This window comes from Aphelocoma coerulescens, chromosome 4A (genome assembly GCF_041296385.1).
Source record: "Aphelocoma coerulescens isolate FSJ_1873_10779 chromosome 4A, UR_Acoe_1.0, whole genome shotgun sequence".
Classification (NCBI taxonomy): Eukaryota; Metazoa; Chordata; class Aves; order Passeriformes; family Corvidae; genus Aphelocoma; species Aphelocoma coerulescens.
This window is the reverse complement of record NC_091018.1, coordinates 20,085,809-20,106,218: the sequence shown is the minus strand read 5'-3', so window position 1 is coordinate 20,106,218 and position 20,410 is coordinate 20,085,809. Positions and strand designations below refer to the sequence as shown.

At 48.7% G+C, this 20,410-nt stretch overlaps 1 protein-coding gene across 3 annotated transcripts in view; it reads right to left on the bottom strand.

Moving 5' to 3' along the window:
* Positions 1 to 437: 437 nt before the first annotated feature.
* LOC138110595 (ligand of Numb protein X 2-like) overlaps positions 438 to 20,410 on the bottom strand; it is a 29,357-nt gene continuing 9,384 nt past the window's right edge. For 2 of the 3 annotated variants that reach the window (XM_069015694.1, XM_069015695.1), the window contains 9 exons: positions 16,957 to 17,397; positions 14,218 to 14,444; positions 12,693 to 12,889; positions 11,125 to 11,490; positions 9,016 to 9,192; positions 7,839 to 8,013; positions 7,457 to 7,667; positions 3,511 to 3,669; positions 438 to 2,556 (listed from right to left, as the gene is read on the bottom strand). In XM_069015694.1, coding sequence (XP_068871795.1) covers positions 2,421 to 2,556; positions 3,511 to 3,669; positions 7,457 to 7,667; positions 7,839 to 8,013; positions 9,016 to 9,192; positions 11,125 to 11,490; positions 12,693 to 12,889; positions 14,218 to 14,444; positions 16,957 to 17,345 — 2,037 coding nt within the window. In that variant the 5' untranslated portion in view covers positions 17,346 to 17,397 and the 3' untranslated portion in view covers positions 438 to 2,420. Of the gene's footprint in view, positions 2,557 to 3,510; positions 3,670 to 7,456; positions 7,668 to 7,838; positions 8,014 to 9,015; positions 9,193 to 11,124; positions 11,491 to 12,692; positions 12,890 to 14,217; positions 14,445 to 16,956; positions 17,398 to 18,546; positions 18,631 to 20,410 lie in introns of those variants that run through there. The other variant, XM_069015696.1, reaches the window with a different exon arrangement.

The following is a 20,410-nucleotide window of genomic DNA, read 5'->3' as shown; positions in this document are numbered from 1 at the left end:
TGTGTTATTTGAATGAGCTGGACCCAAAACACAGAATATGCTGAGGTGGAAGGGACCTGCACTAATGGGGGCAGGCTTTTGGGGCCAGGAGCAGCTGTGCATTTAAGGTAAATAGTTTTAAATTGATTTCATTAAACAGAGTTAAATGGTTTGCCTTTTCTGTCAGGGAAATGTAAAGGTGGGATGTTGGAAATAATCTGTTCTTGCATCAGGAAGCTGCTGCAGGTTTCCTGGTGTTGGGATGTGGGGTTTCCTGCTGTTAAGGGATTTTTCCCAGCCACAGTGTATTCCAGGATAGTCCAGCTCCTTTCCTGGGAGAAGCAAAGACAATTACACAGTTTCCTGCCTCCCAGGGTCAGGGTTTTTTTGAGGTGACCCGTTCTGGGGGCATTAGCTGCTACATGGAAAGAAAGGGTAAAGACCACACCTCTAACCCATATTTTTCAGCAATACAACAATAATTTATAAAGGCATCAAAACAAATTCAACAAAACTATTAACAAGCTGATTTTGGAAACAAAATTTAACTTACGAGGACATTTCAGTGAAGTTGAAGGCACCTTGAAAGGAGATGGAGTAAAAATGGTTCTGCAGCCTCCTCCTCCCTCCCACTGCCAGCCCAGCAGCTGCACAGCTCTCTCCTCCTGCCCTTTCCCCACATCTGGGGCAAGCAGGGGAAATCACCCTCTCTCTGTCCACATCAATATTTACTGTTCCAGGCACAGATTCTGCACATTGATTAGAAAGAGATAAAAAATTGCTTCATGTTCTCGTGTCCCAGCGAGATCAATGACAAGTTTTCCTTTGGGGATTATTTTTCTCTTGGCATTCAGCAGAACAACAGGAAAATAGTCCTGGAGCCCAGGTAGCCCCAGTTGTGCTGTCACGAGTCCCCAGGGGTGTTCCCAGCCAAACCAAGGCTGCTGTGAGGATGGATCCACGCTCCTGCTGTGTCCTGGGCTCTGGGACAGGCCCTGCTGTCCCTGCCCACAGCTCAGGAACTGAAGTCACTGTGTGTAAACAAGGCCCAGGGACAGCAAGTGACAAATTGCCAGTCCAGGAGAAGCTTCAGCCAGGGCTGGGCTCTTTTCCTGCAGGGCTGCTACAAGGAATTAAACATTCATTCGAGGCAGCATTTGGACAGGGACAGACTCCTTGGATTCTTACAAAGCTGCTCCTGCAAAAGGTGCAGCAGAGGCAGCACAGGAGGAGGAGATCTCTCAGTGCAACCTGGTTTGAGAAGAACCCATCATTTCTACTGCTCATTAAGCTGCTGAAAAAGGGAATTGCTTCAGGTGCAGTTTGCAAGGAGGAATTTTCACAGTGTCAGAGGTCAAACCAACCTGCCCAGGCTTCAGTTCTTTAATTCTAAATTTGAACTGCACAGTGGGTTTGAACTGAAGCCAGGCTGGGCACAGTCTCCTTCTGGAGGTGACATTTCCTGCAGCCAAGGATGCTTTGAGCTTCCCCTGATCCCATGAGTTGGTATTTTGCTCCAGCTGCAAGAGGGCCACGAACAGAACTGCAGGAGAAATGTCACCTGCCTGGCAGTACAGGTGCTCCTGCCCCTGCCTGACCTCTGCCTCTCAGCACTGGAAACATAAAAATAAAACAGGAGGCTGGGCCAGGGGAGTCTGTTACCAGCCCGTTCACTTCCTCACCCACCTTCTGGGGGAAAAGCTGCTTTTATCCATCCTAAAACCAGGGAAACTTGTGTGCAGCAAGAGTGAACCTTGCCCTTGACCTTTGGTAAAGTCACTGCAACATCGTATTTCAGTGAAAGCACTCTTGCTGATACCTTTGAGAGTGGTTCTTTAAGCTGTTGAAATTATCCCTTTGCAATAAATCAGTGGAGCTGGCAGGATCCTGCCAATCAGGATTTGTGACAGGACCCTCATACAGGTAACACAGCTCCTCCAGGCTGACTGTGGGGTTTTGATGTATTAACACATTCCTTGGGTTACTGACACCTAAAAGGAAGAGGACTGGGAAATCCTGGTAACTAGGAAATGCCTAATTGGCTCCCCATCCTTACAGATTTAGTAGCTGCTTTTAAAAGCCTTTGTTTTAACCCATTCAGATACTCAGTGGAAAGCAGAGCCCTAAAATCAAGGAAAGCCTCAGCAGCCTCCAGGGCAGGTTGTGGAGAAACACTGGGAAGAGCTTTCTCTGCACCACCAATCCTAAGGAGCTTTAATGAGCCTGGGAAGCTCCAACAAGTGTTGGATTAACCCTTAACTTTGAATTCAACATCCAGATTTGTTGGTAAAATGTTTTCCACAAAAAGGAAGCAAGGAGTCTTCCACAGCAATGCCCCAGGAGTAGGAGTGGAGCAGTCCCTGTCTCTCTGGCAGGGGTGGCTCTGTGTGGTGCCCAGCTGCTGTTGGATACCTGGAAGTGCTGGGGGTTTGCTGGAGCTGTCACACGAGGCTCCCTGGCCAGGACACCACGGTCAGGGTGACTTTGTTCCTCTGCTCCTTCAGCATTGGGATTAATTCCGAGTTGCTCATTCCTATTGCTGGCACTCCATTCACTGCCACAATTTCATCTCCACACCTGCCCAAAGACAGGATCCAGTCAGGACAAGGGTTCATTATTAACACTGCACCCACGGTCACCCTGAGCTCACCCTGAGCCCACCCTGAGCCAAACCATCAACTCCTCCTTGAAAGAACTTTTTCTCTGGAGTCAGAGGGGAAGGGAGAAGGAGGCCACTGCTGGTGCTGGGGTGGCATCAGTGAGGGGCAGCAGGAGCGTGCCCAGCAGGGCAGGCAGCAGAGGGAGGAGTGGTGCTGGTAAAACACTGATGCCCCAGGTCAGCCCTGCAGCTCCGGGCCCTGAGCTGCTCTCCAGCGGCTCCACTGCCACCATCAGAGGTGTGAGAGGGACCTGCCCCCCTCTGGCACACCCAGCGCCTCCTGAGGGGTGCGAGGTGCTGAGCCCCCACAGCCCTGTCCCAGCTCCCTGCACGCAGCTGTGTCCCCTCCCTGTCCGTGGCAGCCCCGCCTGCAGCGGAGCCAGCTCTGCATCCCAGAGATCCCTGTGGGATCCTCCAGCCCCACCCCTGCTCCTCCCGCTGGGATCTGTCACCACCGAAATCACCACCTCCCATCATCAGCAAAGCTCGAGTTGAGTTTCCTGCACGGGAGGGCTTTTGTTGCTTGCGTTGGGATACTTTCCCGAAGCCCAGAGGTTTTACACTCTGGAACCTCCAAGATTTCATCTCAAACCCCTTTCTACTTTTACCTTATTACTCAATTAAACCCTTCACAGTTAGGTTTTAAAAATTCCTGTAAATTCCTTTTCATTGCATCTTTATGGGGGAACCAAAACGCTGCTTAATGCAGGGCTTCGTTTGTTACAGGTCTGGCAACAGTATTAGCTCTCAAATGAGAGTAAGAACGAGTAATTAACTCCGAGCTGAGCTCCATCCAAGGGTCAGACTCTTGGGAAAGCCTCCCAGCACTGGTGGTGGTGGTGATGATGATTCCCCGGGTACCTCACACCTACTTGAGTTTCCTGTCCCGGAATGCCGGAGTCCCGGGCACGATGGTTTTGATGAAGAAGGGTTGGTTTCCTTTGCTTTCCTCAAAGCCTCCCACGATGCTGAAGCCCCAACTTTCCAGGTTTCCTTTACTAAGGACAATATCTTGACAGAAGTGAAGGTAGCTGTGTCAAAAACAGAGAGGTTATGAGGCAAATTGCCCGAGCAACAATTTATGTTTTCCCTCATGGAAAGTACAGGCTCTGTAACAGCCTCATTTTCCTGGTTTTTTGGGATTTGAGACACCCCTTTGCACGGCATGTCAGAGGGTTAATTTTAAAATGAGATGATGCCAGTCCTTTAGAAATCTTTTCTCAGTGTTGTCAGCACTGGTTTAGGAGCTGACAGGAAATCACCCAGCTCTAAAGGGCTTTGGGACCTGCAAGACTCCTGAATAACTTTGTGAATTCTGCTAATGAACACCCACAGCACCAGTGACAAACCCAACTGAACAGTGAGCAGCAGCTACACCCGTGCAATTAATGAGAGCAGAGGGTTTTTATCTCCTCGATGCACTGCATTGGTACCAGGAAGGCTTTCAGCAGCTGGGCATCACTGGCAGCAAATGTGAGGGGCAGCAGCCTCCCTTCAGCTGCCAGATCAGAGCAGGGAAGGGCTTTCCTGCAGGATCCAGGATGTCCAGCTCAGACACTGGGTTCCTTGGTGAGAGCTCCCCGGTTTTGGATGCCGGCCAGCGAGGTTTGTCCCCTCAGGGAGCCTGGGGAATGTGAGATGGAAGTGCCAGCAGCACTCTGGTGGCTCAGAGCTCCGCAAAGCCTTGGCGAGGCGACACAGAAGGTGTGGCAGGAGCGTCTCGTGTGCCCCGGCTCAGCTCAGGTTACATCCTGGCACCGAGGAGCTGTGAAACTGCAGCTCATCATCACCCCGCTGAGTTATTCCAGCAGCTAAACTTTTCCTAATAAACGTTTTTGCCTCAAGGGCTTTGCTTGAGCAGTTTGCAGAAGAGTTTCAGATTTCAAAAGCCTTCTCAGTTAACTTCTCACCAGGAGAAAGATCCAATTATCTACTTTCAAACTGTAATTTACTTTTGTAGGAGTTTTTCACACATAAACACCAGGAGACCCAGCTCGAGCTTACTGATTCCTCCATGGTTTCCTTCCACAGGCACCACACAAGTGCAAAAACGCAGCTCTAAGCCATGGCTGTGGCAGCTTCTGCAGATAAATAGCCCCAAGAGCAACAGTGGCAAGTGCTATGTCATCGCAGAACATAAATAAAAACATCAGGCACATCCTCCAGGAGCTGGAAAGGGCTGTTTGCTAGGAATCAGTTCTCCATATTAAAAAGGGGTTCTAGGAAGAGAAACTTTAACTCACTACGATCAAAAAGGACTGTGGGAAAAGAATTGGAGAGTTTAGGGAAGGTCGAGGTGCAGGTTTTATGGTGCCAGGCACGCTGCTGAGCTGGCAGTTCCCAGTCCCTGTTGGAATTTGGAGCTGCAGCAGGGCCAGGACTGGGAGCTCCTCACGGTTATTGTGGGAAGAGTCAGACTGGAGTCAGATAAACCCCAGGGAAGAGGGCAGCAGGAAAACTGCTTTTCCACCCCAAGACTTCTCCACAAGCCACACAATGCACTGTGCTTTCAAGAGGCAAAGTTTTAGAGAGAAAAGATAAATCAATCTGTAAAAGTTTTGTTTCTGGTGCCTTTGGGATCCAGGGTGTGTTGGATTAGGACATGGGCCCAGTCCAAACCAGCTTTTGAGATGGCATTTTACACTATCAGTGGCTGCTATGGATTTAACATCACACTAGGAAGAAATCAAAGTTTCTATTTAACAGAAACAGAAGCCACAGATTCAAGAATCGAGGCCTGAATGAAGCACTGGGAGCTCAAGCATTGCAAGGATCAAATACACTTCCCTAGCCTGAGCACTCATTTCAACTCACACCTTTCAGCATCAAGTCTGGGTTCAAACTAGAAAGAAATACTTTCCTCTAAAAACAAAGGGATATTTCTGCTGGAGCAGAGGAATAACTGAAGGGAAAAAAGCTGAACAAACCCAAAACTGCACATGTAATAAGCTTGGAGCTTTCACCCTGCAGGACGTTCCAACACAGCCCAGGGCAGCCAAAAGGAGCAGATCCCCGTGGAACAGCTGGTGCTGAGGGCACAGGGTCAAGGCTGGGCACATTTCTGGGGGGTTTCTGTGATGTAGAGTCAGTGTGGTGCACACAGGGCCTGTGCAGTGGACATGCCTCTGCAGCACTGGGGCTTTGGCCCTGCGCAAAGCAAACCCGGGTGGGTCAGGAGCTCTCTGCAACGGGAACCAAACCACAGCACGTGGGGCACTGGGATCTCACTGCAGCTGCACAGCCCTGAGCCAGCTTGAAATGCCAGAGGCGCCCTGAACATGCCCAGGTGACAAACACGGGCTCTGTGGGTGACCAGCCAGTTGCTACCAGGTCTCACTGGGAGCAGATGGGAAAGGAGAGAGGAAGCTCAGGAATTAACAGCCCCTTTTAGTGCTGGAATCAGGAGGAAGATTCTGTCAGATCCTGAAGTGGAATAACCTTGCTGTGTGCCTCCTACCAACCCTCACACCCAGAACTGCAGACAAATTCCAAGGCCAGAATTCAGGCTGGAGTAAAAGGAAGTGAAGAGCAGAAGGGGCACCTGGAATCACTTCTTGCTTCAGGAATTGCAGTCAAATGAAGGGGGGAACATCAATACCAACAGCAAAGGAGTTTCCAGGAATGCATTAAATTGAGGTGATGTCAGACACTCCTGAAATGAAGGCAGGGGATCCAGGAGCAGAGAAGACTCCAGTCCCTGCAGCAGAGTGTGGGGAAGCTGCAAGTCACCCGACAGCCAGAAAAATTGGGAAAGGAAGCAAAGAAGCCCAGCCAGGTTTTGCCTTGCTGAAGTTCACTGCAGCAGCAGCACGAGGAGCAAACACCAGGCAGCATCGAGGGTTTGTGCCAAGGTTTGGGCTCTCCAAACCTGGAGAGGTGCAGCTCAGGACCAGCTCACACCAGACCTGCCTGGAGCAGCCTGGCCAATTCCTGGGAGAGCAGAGGGAGATGGGAGGAGGTGCTGAGCACAGGCCAAGTACAGGAGACACAAAAGCTGCCTTTACCTGGGCTGGTTCACTGAGCATTTACAGGCTGCTAGGTAACACAACAGAGGCTTTGTGAGTGGTTCCTCTTTAGGTGTCTCAAGAAACAAGGCTGTAAATGATCCAGGTGTCCCACAGCTGGTTTGGCTTTATGTTCCACCTGCAGATGCCCCTGCACTCAGCTGGGATGACAACAGACTCTGCCTTTCACAGTGTTTTTTGTGTAACTGCAAAAGGGAGGGAGCCAGAGGTTCACCTCTCCAGGAAGGAGAGGGAAATTCAAGCTTCACTTGGAGCTTACCAGGTTAAAACCTGTGCTAAGGCTGTGGTCCAAAGCTTTGCAGCAGGAGAACTGAGCTCTGCAGAACTATTTGTGCTTCATGCTGAAGATGACACAGTTACAACAGCCAAGAAGAATTAGACTGAAAGAATGTCTGCCCCTAAGTGAGATATCAGATTAGAAACTCCCAGACAGCCCAGGTTGTGTTAGGGGATGCAGGAAGAGCCGCAGAGAGATTTCAGTCAGTACTTTAGCAGGGGCTGTATCTAACACTGACTATTTCTCTTTGAAAAAGGGGTTTCAGGGCTTCTAAAGCATGGTTACTGTCCAACAGGAGTGTGGGAATGATGGCTCACTCCATAAAAACAGTGGAAGTTCCTTACACACTCATTATTCTATGATCTCATTGGCAAATAAGGCTTTCCACTGCCTTACAGCTAAACGGGAATACCAGGAATGCTTCCAAGTTCATCAACAAAGTAATTAATTTCTAGTGTTTGAGTGAAAGTCAACCCAGTAATTAACAGCTCTCTACACAGTCCCTGACAAACATACCTAGGCAATCCCAGCCACGTGATCCAGAGGGGAGACCAGCTGAATCCCTGCTCCCTGATGTCCAGGGCTGGCTCTGGGGAGTTCAGGGAGAGGATTTCCAAGGCTTTCAGTGTGACTGAGTGGGAAGCTGCATTGGATTTCAGTGCTGAGACAGCTTCATAGTAGTTCAGGTGAGTCAAATCGATGCCGTTTATGCTCAGAAGCACATCCCCTGGGGATGAAATCAAATGGGATTAGTACAGACCTTTGGCTATGGAGCCCATTCCAGCATCAAGGGGTCATGTGAACCCTGTTCCCAGCCTCTCTTCAGTGTCCAAGTCCAGCTTCCACTGAAGAAAACCCACAGTTCCTAAAGGATAAAGGGTCTGAGAGCCTCCCTTACCTCTCTTGATTCTGCCATCCCTGAAGAGGCATCCAATGGGCTGCACACTTGTCACATAGATGGGGAGCTTGTTTTTGTTATCCCTTCCACCTCCAATTGTGATTCCCAAAGATTCCTTTGGCTCCTTTTTTATTGCTACTGTCTTCTCATGACTTACATATCCCTGAGGCAAATCCTACAAAGGAATGACAGTACAAAATGCAGCTTCATTAATGCAATTAACAGGAGAAACCCAGCTCTGGAAGACAACATTTGTATCCTTAATCCAGAGCATTCCAGCAATGCTGCTGGCCAGCAAAGTCAGCTTCCCATGTCCTTGCTGTGGGTGGGAATACAGAGCAGCATTCCTAAGGTGAGCCACCAGAGCTGAGGCAGTGCTGTCCTAATGATCCTAAATCCATTTGCTGTAGGGAGATGCTCCCTCTGAGGAGGGGAATTTTGCACTGAGGAACAAGCTATGAGCTCATCTCAAGGCTGCTCATGCCAAGCAATGAAGCTCTCCCTGATTAAATGTTTAGGTTACAATGAAGGCACACATTGGAGCACAGGCTGTACAAACAGGGTGTAAATGCTGCTCAGGGATCTAAATCCAGGAACCACACGCAGGACAGCTGCTCCCAGAGCTCCAGGGACACTGAAACACACCAGTCTGAGCAGCTGCAGCAGGTTTGTCACTCAGCTGGACATTCTACACACAGATTTTCTCTCTGGGTTCACCACACTGGGGATTGTCCTCTTGCTCCTGCTGCTTGTTGTGCCACACAAAGGGGTGGCAGACACACACTGCAGTCACAGCGGGGTCACCTGGGGATTCTGCTCCTGGACCATAAAGGCCTCAGGCTCCACACCAGCTCTTGTATCACTCCGTGTGTGGGGCATGTCAAGAAACAAATCCCAAGCATCTCATGGATGGCAAATTCCTCATTGCCCTTTTCCAGACTAGAAAGGATTAAACGCCAGCTCTGCATCAACACTGAAGAAATGTTGACACCTTTTTCCCTTAAAGTGATGTTTCCCTGTAGATGACAACCTGGTCCTCCAGTTCCAAAAGCTCCAAACCTGCCCAAGAACTGGAGCTGCTGATCAGCCTTCTGTGATCAAACACCATCACAGAACAGTACAATGCATCTACTAAACCAAGAATAAGCAGCACCTTTGCCTCATCTCCCAGCCCCACCTTCTGGTAGTTAGATTTTCGTCTGTAGTGGTTCTGGTCTGGTCTCCTCCGGTGGTGCACTGGGCTCCCCCCATTGCTGCTGCTGCTGCTGTTGGAGGTGCTGCCATCCTCCACTGGCTCCCCCAGCTGCACCCCAGGCTGCCTCAGGATCACAAAGTTCACTCTGGATTCAGTGGTCTGCCCAGAGAAACAAAGAGTAAAAATTAAGAAGACAGAAAAACGGGTTAGAAATGAGGGACAGCCCTCATTGCCTTGGGGAGAAAGAAGGGTTGGCATCAGTTCCTACAGAGGTTCTCCAACAGCTCCGCAATGTGATGCAAAGTCTTTTGTGAAGAGCCAGGGAATGTGACTGGAAAAAGAAAAAGGGAATTAGCAACCATGAGTCAGAAGGAACAGGAGTAGAGGCAGGCTTCACTCGTGCCTCCCTCCCCCACAAACGCCAAACAAGAGAAGGTGGAAAGGGATGATTAATTCCTGTACTTCGGTACGAACAACCAAAATAGCATCTTGTGTTGTGCTACAGCATGAACAGAGCTGGAACACTGGCTGGTCCACACCATGACCACGGCAAGCACTGGATGCTTTTACTGCACAGGAAGCTGTTAAAGCACTGTCCCTCCCAGCTCTGTTCATCTATTGTTCACCATCTCCCATCCCTTTTTTCCCCAGAGTACCTCTGGCCTGAGACTGCTGCCGGTTAAACACTTCGGCAGCTGCACGTCTGGCCTTGGCAGGGCTGCAGGGGAAGTGCTCCCTATTGTTCCTGCTGCTCTCCTTGGGTTTGTTCCTTCGGATCACCTGACAGAACCTTATTGTGAAGGACTCACTGGGGAAGGCCCACGAGCTCCCTCCCCGCCCTGGATGACAGAAATGCAGTCGCTGCTCTCACTCCTGACCACAGGACCCTGTTTCCCTGGTGCCACAGGGAATTCCCCGGCCTTGGAAGAGGGGCTCTTTAAGTTCCATTTAAGCAAGGATTTCAATTAGCCCTCAGAGGAACACATCATGTTTGGAAAACTGTCCGGTTTTACACAAATGGCACTTCCAAAGAGATTCAACCCCAAACCTCATTAAGCCAGTTCTGAGACTTTGGCTGCTGGTTCCAGTGGGATCAAAAGAGTTCCTCATATGGGAGTTGTGTGTGCACACTGCAACAGGAATGCAGCAGCACTTGTGGGATGCAAACAAATTCTAAGAGGCCATAGAACGGAAGCACACATACAACATAAAAAGGATCTCAGTGCTGGAACTCTGCTCTTTCTCCCATGGCACTGCACTCCTCTGATAACTGTGAAGAGAACTGGCTCTCCCTCCTGCTGACCTCACATCCTTTCTGGGATATAAACAGAATGGGATGAGGTGCATTGTGTCAGGATCTGTAGATAAAAACACAAACTGGAGGCACTCTCCTGGGGAGATAAAGAATTTAAACTGATCTATGTGATATCTGCTGCACATGCAGCAATCCTTAATCCTTTAACCAGAATTCCTTGCCCACTCCTTCCACCAAAACCTCTGGCATGCTGCAACAGGAGCACATTCCACAGGGAAAGACCACCCCTCTTCCACCCATTTAGTACCTTGGAATGTTTTTAGCCTGAAGTGCTCCACGTCATTTTCCAGTCTCCCTCTTCCCAAATACAGGTAAAATGGGGAGAAAGGGCTTCAAATCAGTCCAAAGGGATCTGTTCTGTGCTGCCAGCCCATCCCATGTCCCAGCCAGTACCTTCAGTGTCACTGTTGGAAGCACAAGAGGCTGCCCTGATGCCTCCCTGTCTGCTGCAGTGCACACCAACATTCCCTCTGCAAGGCTGAGAGGCTGCAAACACCACACAGGAGATCCAATCTCCTCAGATGAACTCCTGAGCCATGAGCCACTGCTTCCCCTCAGCCCTGTCAGGGATGACTCACATGGATTCCCACTCCTGGTGTTTATCTTCCTTTGGAAGCGGTGCTTCCCACACATCCGCAGGGGAGTCGCTTTCCATGGGGGAGATTTGGGAGAATGCAGGCTGCCCTGGTGCGTTCTGTTAGCCCCAGCTCAGAACAGGAGCCCTGGATCAGCCCCACAGAGCCATTTCCACACAACCTCTCCATGTCTGAACTCACCTGGATTATCTGGGCAGCAGCCTCAGGAGTTCCTTGCCTCAAATCCTGGCCATTTATTGACAGGACTCTGTCGTTCCGACTCAGCTTTCCATTCTTGGCTGCCAAGCCTCCCTCTAAGAGGTCCAGAATAAAAATCCCTGCCTCGTCAGTCTTCCTGATCAGTTTGATTCCCAAGGGTTCTGATCGGTCTCTCTTTACCAAGGTGACGTGGATCACTTCCCTGTTTGTAGCAGTGGGATCCTGCTGCGCAGTCTTGTTGGAAAAGCCCTTCTCCTGCAGGACCATGAGGTGGAGAACAGGGCCTGGGTGGCGCAGGAAGGAGACAGCCTGGCAGTGAGTCACACTGCTGATGTTGACGCCATTCACCTACAGAGACAAACAAAGCACTCACTAATCAGAGCCCACGTTAATTAGGCACTGTCCGCAGTGTGGGGCATGGCCAGGCTGGAGCAGGATGGGAAACTCCCTGTGCAATCTCTGACTCGGATGCACATTAGGGAGCAAAGTTTTCTAGAACAGAAGAAGAAAGCTGACGGAATTAGACTGTAATTGGTGAATAATTGATGACAGGGACAAGACAGGACAACCCACACAACCAACAAATCTGAAACTGCAAAATCAATCATTCTTTCCATCCCATGGCAATGCAAATCTGCTTCCAGTGTTCAGTACAGACTGGGAGAAGACTCAAATCTCCACTTTTGAGTGGTCCATCGTCTACAAGTTTCTGGAATCACCCATCCAATTATACTTTTACCAGGGTGACTCTGAGAAGGCAACATTTTGCTTGACCGTTGTCACGTCAGACTCTGCAGTCTTTTAGGATGTTAATAGGGCTCCCAAGTGTGGGACCCGCCCTATTTACTGAGACATGGACAATCGAGCTGGATAAAACAGGAGTCACTCCATTGTTCTACCTGAGAAACCAACTCAGAGATCTCATTGGCCACTTGTGTGTGGGGGCTGCCAGCCCCTCCTGATGCCCAATCCCATGGGATAATGAGGATTTACTGCTTGTCAGATGATTGGGCAGCCGTGGCTGGAGGTGCTAACAGTTGTCACCCTGTGTACAGGGTGTCACCTCAGTCACCCAGGGCCACACGGCCCCAACGGTGTGGGCAGTGCCCGGGCCGTGGGTCAGGCTGGGGCTGGAGCTCTGCATTACTCACATTTTGGAGCTGATACTCACTGCAAGTCAGCAGCTCTCACCCTGGACCTGCCCATGGAGAATATGCAGCTTAAGCAACATAGTGGAGCAAGCAATTAGGAGACTTCCTAACTAGAGCAGAGAAATGGGGCTGCTGTGTGAAATTTGTCAGGTAGGAATCTTTCACCTTATCCAAAATGGTCTAAATTTCAAAAAGCCGTCAAATATCCCAGAGAAATATGTGTCTGACTGGAAGGAACCCCAAAAGTGTGTTCCTGAGCCCCAGCAGACACACAATGCTGCTGACACAGATCTGATCAATGCTCTAAAACCCTGAGCTGCAGAGATTTCCCAGTTCTTCCAGGCACTCTCCTCCCCCAGTCCAGGAAAGCAATGGGGCTGCCAGGGGGGTTTTTCCTACCTCAAGGATGTGATCCCCAGGAGCAATTCTTCCATCAGCAGCAACCACAGAGTCCCGCAGCACCTCCTGAACAACGATGTTCCCTAGGGGGGTGTCCTTACCCCCAACTATCCTCATCCCCAGCTCTTCCTCTGGATCTTCCCGGTGGATTTCAATGGTGGTGGTTTCAGCCACAAGACTGGTTCTCTGAGGAAGGTCTGGTTGTGGAAATTGAAGAGAAAAAGCAACACATTAACAGAATTTTCCTTTTCACAGCACCCCGAGATTCAAACCCCTGGCAGGTTTTGTTCAATGTAGCATCTGGAGGGAAAGCAGCTATCAGGAGACCTAAGGTCACATAAAAAGCTTTAAATCCCTCTTCTTTACAGTTTCTCCAGAATTTCCCCCATTTTCTCTTAGTTTATGGTGAATTCAAACTCTTTATTGTTGTTGCTTGGGGTTTACTAAAGGGCATTCAGTATGGTTTGGCTATATTTAGAGGTTTATTTTTCTCCTGTGACAGCTGGCCTGCTAGGAGCACGCACACAACAAATTCCAATTTCCATGATGCCCATGAGGGAAAGGGACTACCCAGCTGTAATTACTGCTCTGCAACTTCCTTCCTCTAATTTCCTTTGCTCCCCTTTTCCCATCCCCCCTGTAAAACAGGAGGAATGTTTGGCTGTTTCACAGCATACTGGATATTAAGCAATGCTGCACTTTGAAGATGAAAGTTGTTGTGAGCAAGTGGGATGAGATCTCCCAGCACGAGGACACTCAGGCAGGCCCAGCACTGCCTGGCAGGGTGAAGGACAGGTGTCACACCAGAGATGCAAAACCTGCTCCAGGTGTGCTTTGGGAAAAAGCCAGCAGGGAACTGAACTGACCTGTGAGTTACCTCTGTCCCAGGCACAGGGGTTGTCAGCTCCAGTGCCTGCACATGTGGAAGCTGAGCCTAACTTTGAGACAAGGCACTGAGGTTTCCACACTGCTGCCTCCTACCAAGCTGAGACAAGCACTGCTACACTGGAGATGGTTATTTGATCTGCAAGGCTTTCAGAGCTGCCTGTTAATCCAAAACCTAACTTATGCTAGAAAAACACCAGGAGGGAGGTGCTGACCACTCCAGGATACTGACTGTATATTTAACTCTGCTAACAAGATTAAAAAGAACCTGGAACACTTCCTAGTTACTAATTATTTGGCTTCTACAAGGGCTTTAAGTGCTCCACGTTCACAGTGACAGGGACAGCCTTTGTTTCTCCACAGAATAGTGCAAATACTCACTGCAGTCTAGCAGAGACTCTCCAAATGGTTTTGCACAGTTTAGTGCTTGTGAGCAGACTCTGCCACCCCTGGTGCACATGAATGCATCTCCCTTCTGCTCAAGGAAAGAGATGCCTCTGATGGCTACTAACGGCTGAGCAGCATTGAGGATGTCTGACAGTGCTGGGGACACTTAAAAATTTAATTTTTTGAGATAATTACATCATTTTTATATCATGAAAGATAAATACATAGTTCCACTTCTGTCACAAACTCTCACCTTCTTCAGTCTCCTCAAAAGCTGGATTAACCAGTCCAGGCTCTGTAGTCCCCAGTGACACCACAGCAGCTCCAGAGCTTTCTGCCACAAGTGAGGAGCCTCCACTTGGGACCTCTGGATCCTTGGGCGTGTTTGTGTCCCCCCTGGCAGGAGGATCTTCCTTCCCTTTGGAAATGGGATTCTTTTTCCGCTGGAGTTCAGATTTGTATTTCTTAAACCCAGAGCACCTGGAGAGAGATTGGCAGTGACTGTCAGTGACTGTCTCTGCCTGGGCAGGGGACCCAGCACATGAAAGCTCTGACAAACCTGTGGGAAGAAGCTTGTTCCAAATCTCACCAGGGCAGTGCTGGTGCCTCAGATGCCGAAATTGATTCTCATCTGACGTTCAGTTTCTACTTATACAAGTATCAGCTTAAGAGCAGCCTTGTTATCTCACTACTTTCGAAATTATTAAGCAAATTATTTGAAAAAGAAGAATGTAATAGAAACAGGAGTCTCCCTTGCTAAATATTTACCTGGCAAACACTCCACGAGGAAAACAATCCTTCTTAAATATAAGCAAATACTGAGCTCTGTAGGAACTGTACCTCGAAAAAAATCTATATTTCTATTTCACTTTGTGAAAGAAAGTGGCTCAAGTTTCAAGCTCAGCCTTGAATTAGGCTTTGTTTTAACCCACCAGCTACACACAAGAGCAGCAAGGGAGAATTGGGCATTTTCTGTTGTGGAATGAGACCTGACCCTGGACCTGGTCCACTCCCAGTCCATGCAGGTGGATGGCTCTACCTGAATGGGAGCAGTTTAGTTCCTGATCCCACTGACTGCTCCCCACAGAGATCCCAGAATGGGGATGGAATTGTACACACAAAAAGTGCCCTGGATGCAGATACACCATCACCAGCCTGTCTCAGCACTAATGGGTGAGGAAGAACAGCTCTTTTATCATGAGGATTTAGAAAAAAAGTGATAGGTGAGGAGGTGATAAATGCAAAAACATCACTTTCAGAGAGATGAGTGGTATTGGGTGCGTATCAGAGTCACTTTTCAAATTAAACTGACTTATTCACACGCTGGCTAAAGAAGTCTCATCCCAGTCTTACTTCCTCTGGTTTATTCCTACTCATTTATTCTCCAAGCAGTAAAATAACCCTGAACTTAATGACAGAACCTGACTGATCCATTTGTGCACATGCCTCTCTTAAGGTATCAAAACACCAACTCAATTTGCAAAAGGCAGGGAAATCCCCCAAGAAAATAAGTTACTATGTGCTTCTTATTTCCTTAAAACTTCTGCTATCAGTTAAGGTCACTTAAAACAAAAAAAACCCACCCAAATCCCAGTGCAATTTTCTTGTCTTTTAATTTTCTTCCCCATTTTTCAGTCTTCTGACTGTGCCCACAGCCCAGGTGAAGTAGCCTGGAATCTTAGAATACTCTGTCCCCAAGAAAGATACAAACAACTGTGAAATACAGAACAGAACGATACAGTTTCCAGGCAGGCCTTTAATGCAAACATTTCAGGTGCCTCCCTCCCCTGTGCGTAACTCCTGAGCCAGAGGGATTAACGAGTGACAGGAGTTTACTGATAGCAGGGCAGATTTGCAGAGCAGAGGAAGGCCCAGCCCTGGTGGGAGCCACGGCCCCAGCCCTGCAGCCCGAGCACTCAGCCCAGCCTGATAACGAGCAGCCAGTACAAAGGGCTGCCTCAAGAAAAAGGAGATGATAAACTTTCACTGAAGGGAAAGGGGCACTCAAGCACCTTCCGTCCCTTCCCCTGGCTCTAACACCAGCTCTCAGCTCGTGGGAACTGGAGACAAGCAAGAACCACCCGGGTACATCCTTGGCTGGAACTGCAAAGGTATCCTAAGTGTACCTGTTCCCTGCTTGGCTTATTTTTGAAATATGTCATTGCTACAGCAAACTACAGCACAGCTGAAGGAAACAAGCCTGTAGCATTTCTCATTGGCTGCTGACAAAAGGCACCCTGCCAAGGAAGGTCTGTTCCACCTGCAGCAGGGCTTGCACTTAGCTCCCTTCCCTGCAAATCATTAACCAGGTAGGAACAAGGGTTCTCCAAGCACCATGGCAAGAGCTTTGTCACCTGCACTCCTTTTAAAGCAACAATATCCTGCCTGCCAACAGCTCAACCAGCAGTGGAAGCACCGAAAAGTCTCCCTTCCTCTGCACAAGAGGAACAGAAAAAAAAAAATATAGTAATTTTCATTTGCTTCCCCTTTTCAGCAAAAGAATGAGAGAAGATAATGGAATTGTAAGTAGGTGATCCAGCAAGTGCATAATGTGCAGCTTGGAGGGACTTGCACTCTTTGAATCAAAGACTCACGTATTGTACATCTTAATTGGACCAATTAAACTGGCAGCACTGCACAATCTCTTGCTTTCAGAGTGTTGACTTCATGCCTGTCTTTCTTCCCTACGCAAGTGAAACAAGAATAAGCTTGTTTGTAACAACTCCAGGCCTGGTGCTCCAGTTCAGGACCCACAGATGTTAGTTTAGTGTCTGCCTTCGACCTGAAGGTGAGCAGCTCACCCTTCTCCTCCAGAGCACGCACACAATTACACTGTCTTCACCCACCCACCTCTGCAGCCTCACCCTGGCATCTCTGGTGTCCCACCTTGCCCCAGTTCAGGAGCTGCTCTGAGAATGGATGGTTCTGATGAGCAGCACACCAGCCCTGGCATTGCACAAGGAGCAATGACAGGATGGAAAGGGGAATGCACCTGTTCTGCAGGTGAGCTTCCAGCTCACAGCGCTGCATGGTCTGCTGGCACTCAGCCTTGAAGGGACACAGCACAATCAGCTTATCCAGCAGGTTCCGGACCAGGAGGCTGGACTTGTGGCACTGCTGGAAGGAGAGCTTCTTCCGATCCATGGGACAGAAGTTGTACTCCTGCATGAAGTTCTCAAGGCACTTGAAACAGTACGTGTGTCCACAGGGCGTGTCCATGGGCTGCAGCAGGGGCTGCAGGCAGATGTGGCAGATGAGCTCATCGTCCACCTCGTCCTGGAAGTTGTAGAGGTGATTGTCCAGCAAGGGGTGGGCCTGGCCACACTCACAGCACAGCTCAGTGCCCTGGGACACAGGTTCCTCTGCGATGGGGTCGGCCATGGCAGCCAGCACCAGGGAGGAGATGGTCACACAGCAGCTCTGCCACAGACCTCTGAGGAAAGGGAGAGAGAGAGATTTCCAGCCAACTGCCTGCTTTAAATCCAGCCAGTTAAAAATTAAACTGTATTCATGCCTTGAGCTTCCTCCCCCAGAATCTTCACCCCCACCTGCCCCCCGTAGGGCTCTTCCTTCCAGAACCAGCCTGTGACTGAACAGCCCAGGGATCAGAGGATGCAAGGACCTCATTCAGCACAATGGTTAAGCACGTGGATAAATTGAGGCTTAAACTACTTCACACACACACACCGGAGACACAGACTAAATAAACCCTGCCCAACAGATGGACTAGAAGAGCTGACCAAAGCTGCATGTTCTTGGAGGAGAGCAACCATCGAGGGAAGGCAAAGAAAGGATACACAAGACAGAGATTTTTAAACTTCCTCTGGCTTTCCAGATCATACCAAATATTTTAAAGATGTGTGGTGAAAAGCCAGTTTGGGGACTTCTGGTTGTTAGGATTTTTGTTTTGTATTTGGGGGGTGGGGAGGATGAGGCAAAAGAAGAGGAAGAAATTTCAAAAGAAACTTAAATCTAAACCACATTTCCTTCCTTTCAAGCCCACTCCCTTCAAAAAAATTTGTTTTAACAAACAATGCATTGTTCCCCACTCATCCATGCCTAAGCTCCCCCATGGAAACAAATTTCCTATAAAAAGACTAAAGCTTCCTAAGTGGAAAAAACCTAAAGAATTGTCCACATCATTTGTTGTAATGTTAGAGAAAGGCTTGAGCCTCAGCTCCTTTCAGGCAGGGAGAGGAGGATAAGGGACAAACTGAGTCCTTTGTAGCTGCTGCTCTGATTTTAACAGAAATGTCTTCAGTTACATCCTTTCTGAATCTTGCCTGTTGTAATTATATATAAAATTCACTTGAGTTTCCTAGCAGATTACAGGCACAGGGATGATTGCAGAGAGGATTTTTTTTAACCTGGCAGTTATTTTAATGAAGTAGGAAATGTGGTATTAAAGGAAACAAACTGTATTACACAGTGGGGGGTTTTGTGGTGGTGAGATGTTTTGAGGAGTTTTGGATTGGTGGAGGTTTTTTTAACTTCATGTAAAGAATCCCAGACTCTTTGAAAACAAAAAAATTGCGAAACTGTGATGAAATGGAAAATTTCTGAAAGATGATGTGGAAAATACCTGAAAACAATGGCTTTATCTGGAACAGGTAAAAGCCCAAGCAAGAGGGAACACTGGTCTGCACCAGCGCCTGGAGGACATGGCTGGCACACAGCAGAACTCGGGAGGAGGGGAGACAAGAACAATAAGACAGCAGGAACGGCAAGAAAAAATTAGTCATGGGTTTCTAATAAAAATCATACATCACTCCAATTAATTGTCAAGGTAAGTCAGCTATTTAATTAAAGGGAGAACGTATCACCAACAGAATCAGCCATTTCACAGGCGAATTTTTACCCAGCCATAGGAACTTGTTCACTTCAAAAGATTAAAACCTCACTGTCACGGTTCCAGGTGGGTACAACAAGAGTTGTTTGCTTCTCCCTCCCCTGCTGAAGTGCCAGAAAACATCTTCCCCTTGAGGCTGGGTGAACATCCCTAACTCTTCTGTTTGCATTCCCTCCTTAACTCCTGTGTGGCTGACTCAGTGCTCCCCAAACCAAAACACAGCTCACAGACAGCACACAAGGAAATGAAAGCACATGTGTCCATGCCCTCCTCTCTTAGAAATCCCCCTGTCGTTTGGTGCTTGCCTCCACCTGAAACAGACAGCCCTACTGTTTGCCTTATTTGCCTTTTTGCCAGGCTTCAGCTGATCTTGAATGATCTTACAGGTGAAAAAGGAACATTTCAACATCAGACCATCACTTAACATCTCCTACCAATTCCAATCAATCAGCTCAGCACCAGCAGTTAATGAAGCACGAACCTTCCAAGGCAAACACTACCAATCAGACATACTTGTGCTTCGGGTTGGACTATTTGCATAAAACTTTGGCAGGTGATGAAACAAATCCACTTTCTCAGCAAAAACAAACCTCACAGTAGTTTTGCTGATAAACTACTTTTTTGGGGTTTTTTTTCCAGATTATTTCCCGAATTCATTCTCTGCTCTGTTTAAAGGTTACACAAGATGAATCCCACTGATGAGTAATATCTGAGTAATAACTTGTGGAAGATAAAAGTGTCACCACAATCTTGCTGCTCTAAGCTGATCTGCTGTCTCACTTCTAGCTCCTTGAAAACAAGGGGTGAAGATTTCATTTTAAATGTGCAGGTGAAATCTACTTTTACACCACTGTCCCTTCAATAACGAGGACACTCCTGCAGACACCGGGGAACCCAAGGCTGACATCTCTGTGATGAAACCCAGCCCAGAGCCTTCGGCAAGGCAGGGCTGAGTGAGCAGCATGGGGAGGGCAGCAGGCTCAAACAAGCCTCCCTTGATCAGGGACTCGGGCACAAAGCAGAGCTTCTGCAAGGGGAGAATTGCTAAAATCTCATCCAGCACAGACACTGCTGCAGCCCAACAAGGCACAGCTGAAGTGTCTAGAAAAAATCACTGCTTCATCATAACAGGCCTGGCTCCCCTCAGCTTCAATGAGCCACTTCCAAGAGTCAGTCCAGAGAGTCCACAGGATTCCAGCTTTGGAGGGGAGGTTTGATACAAACTCAGTCCTTGGCAATCCAATCTCAGGTCCCCATTCTAACCTCCACAGGCCAGACCAACCCAACCAACCCCTCCATCCCCGTGTTGCTTTTTTTGTTACACCATTCCCCCACTCTCCAGCTTCCTTCCAGCAATGGGTGGCACCTTCCCTGCTCCTGCCTTTCTCTGTAGCACTGGGATCTCTCCAAGGGTTTTAGCTTCCACATAAAGAGGGAATCACAACACCAGGATCCAGCTTGGTCCCAAGTTACTACACACTGACTGCATGAAATTGTTAAAGCCTGCCATGTACATGTGCTGCTCTACTGGACTCTGCTGTTCTAGAAGTGCAACACAAGGAATGCCCCTGGAGTCAGAATTATTTAGAGAGTAACA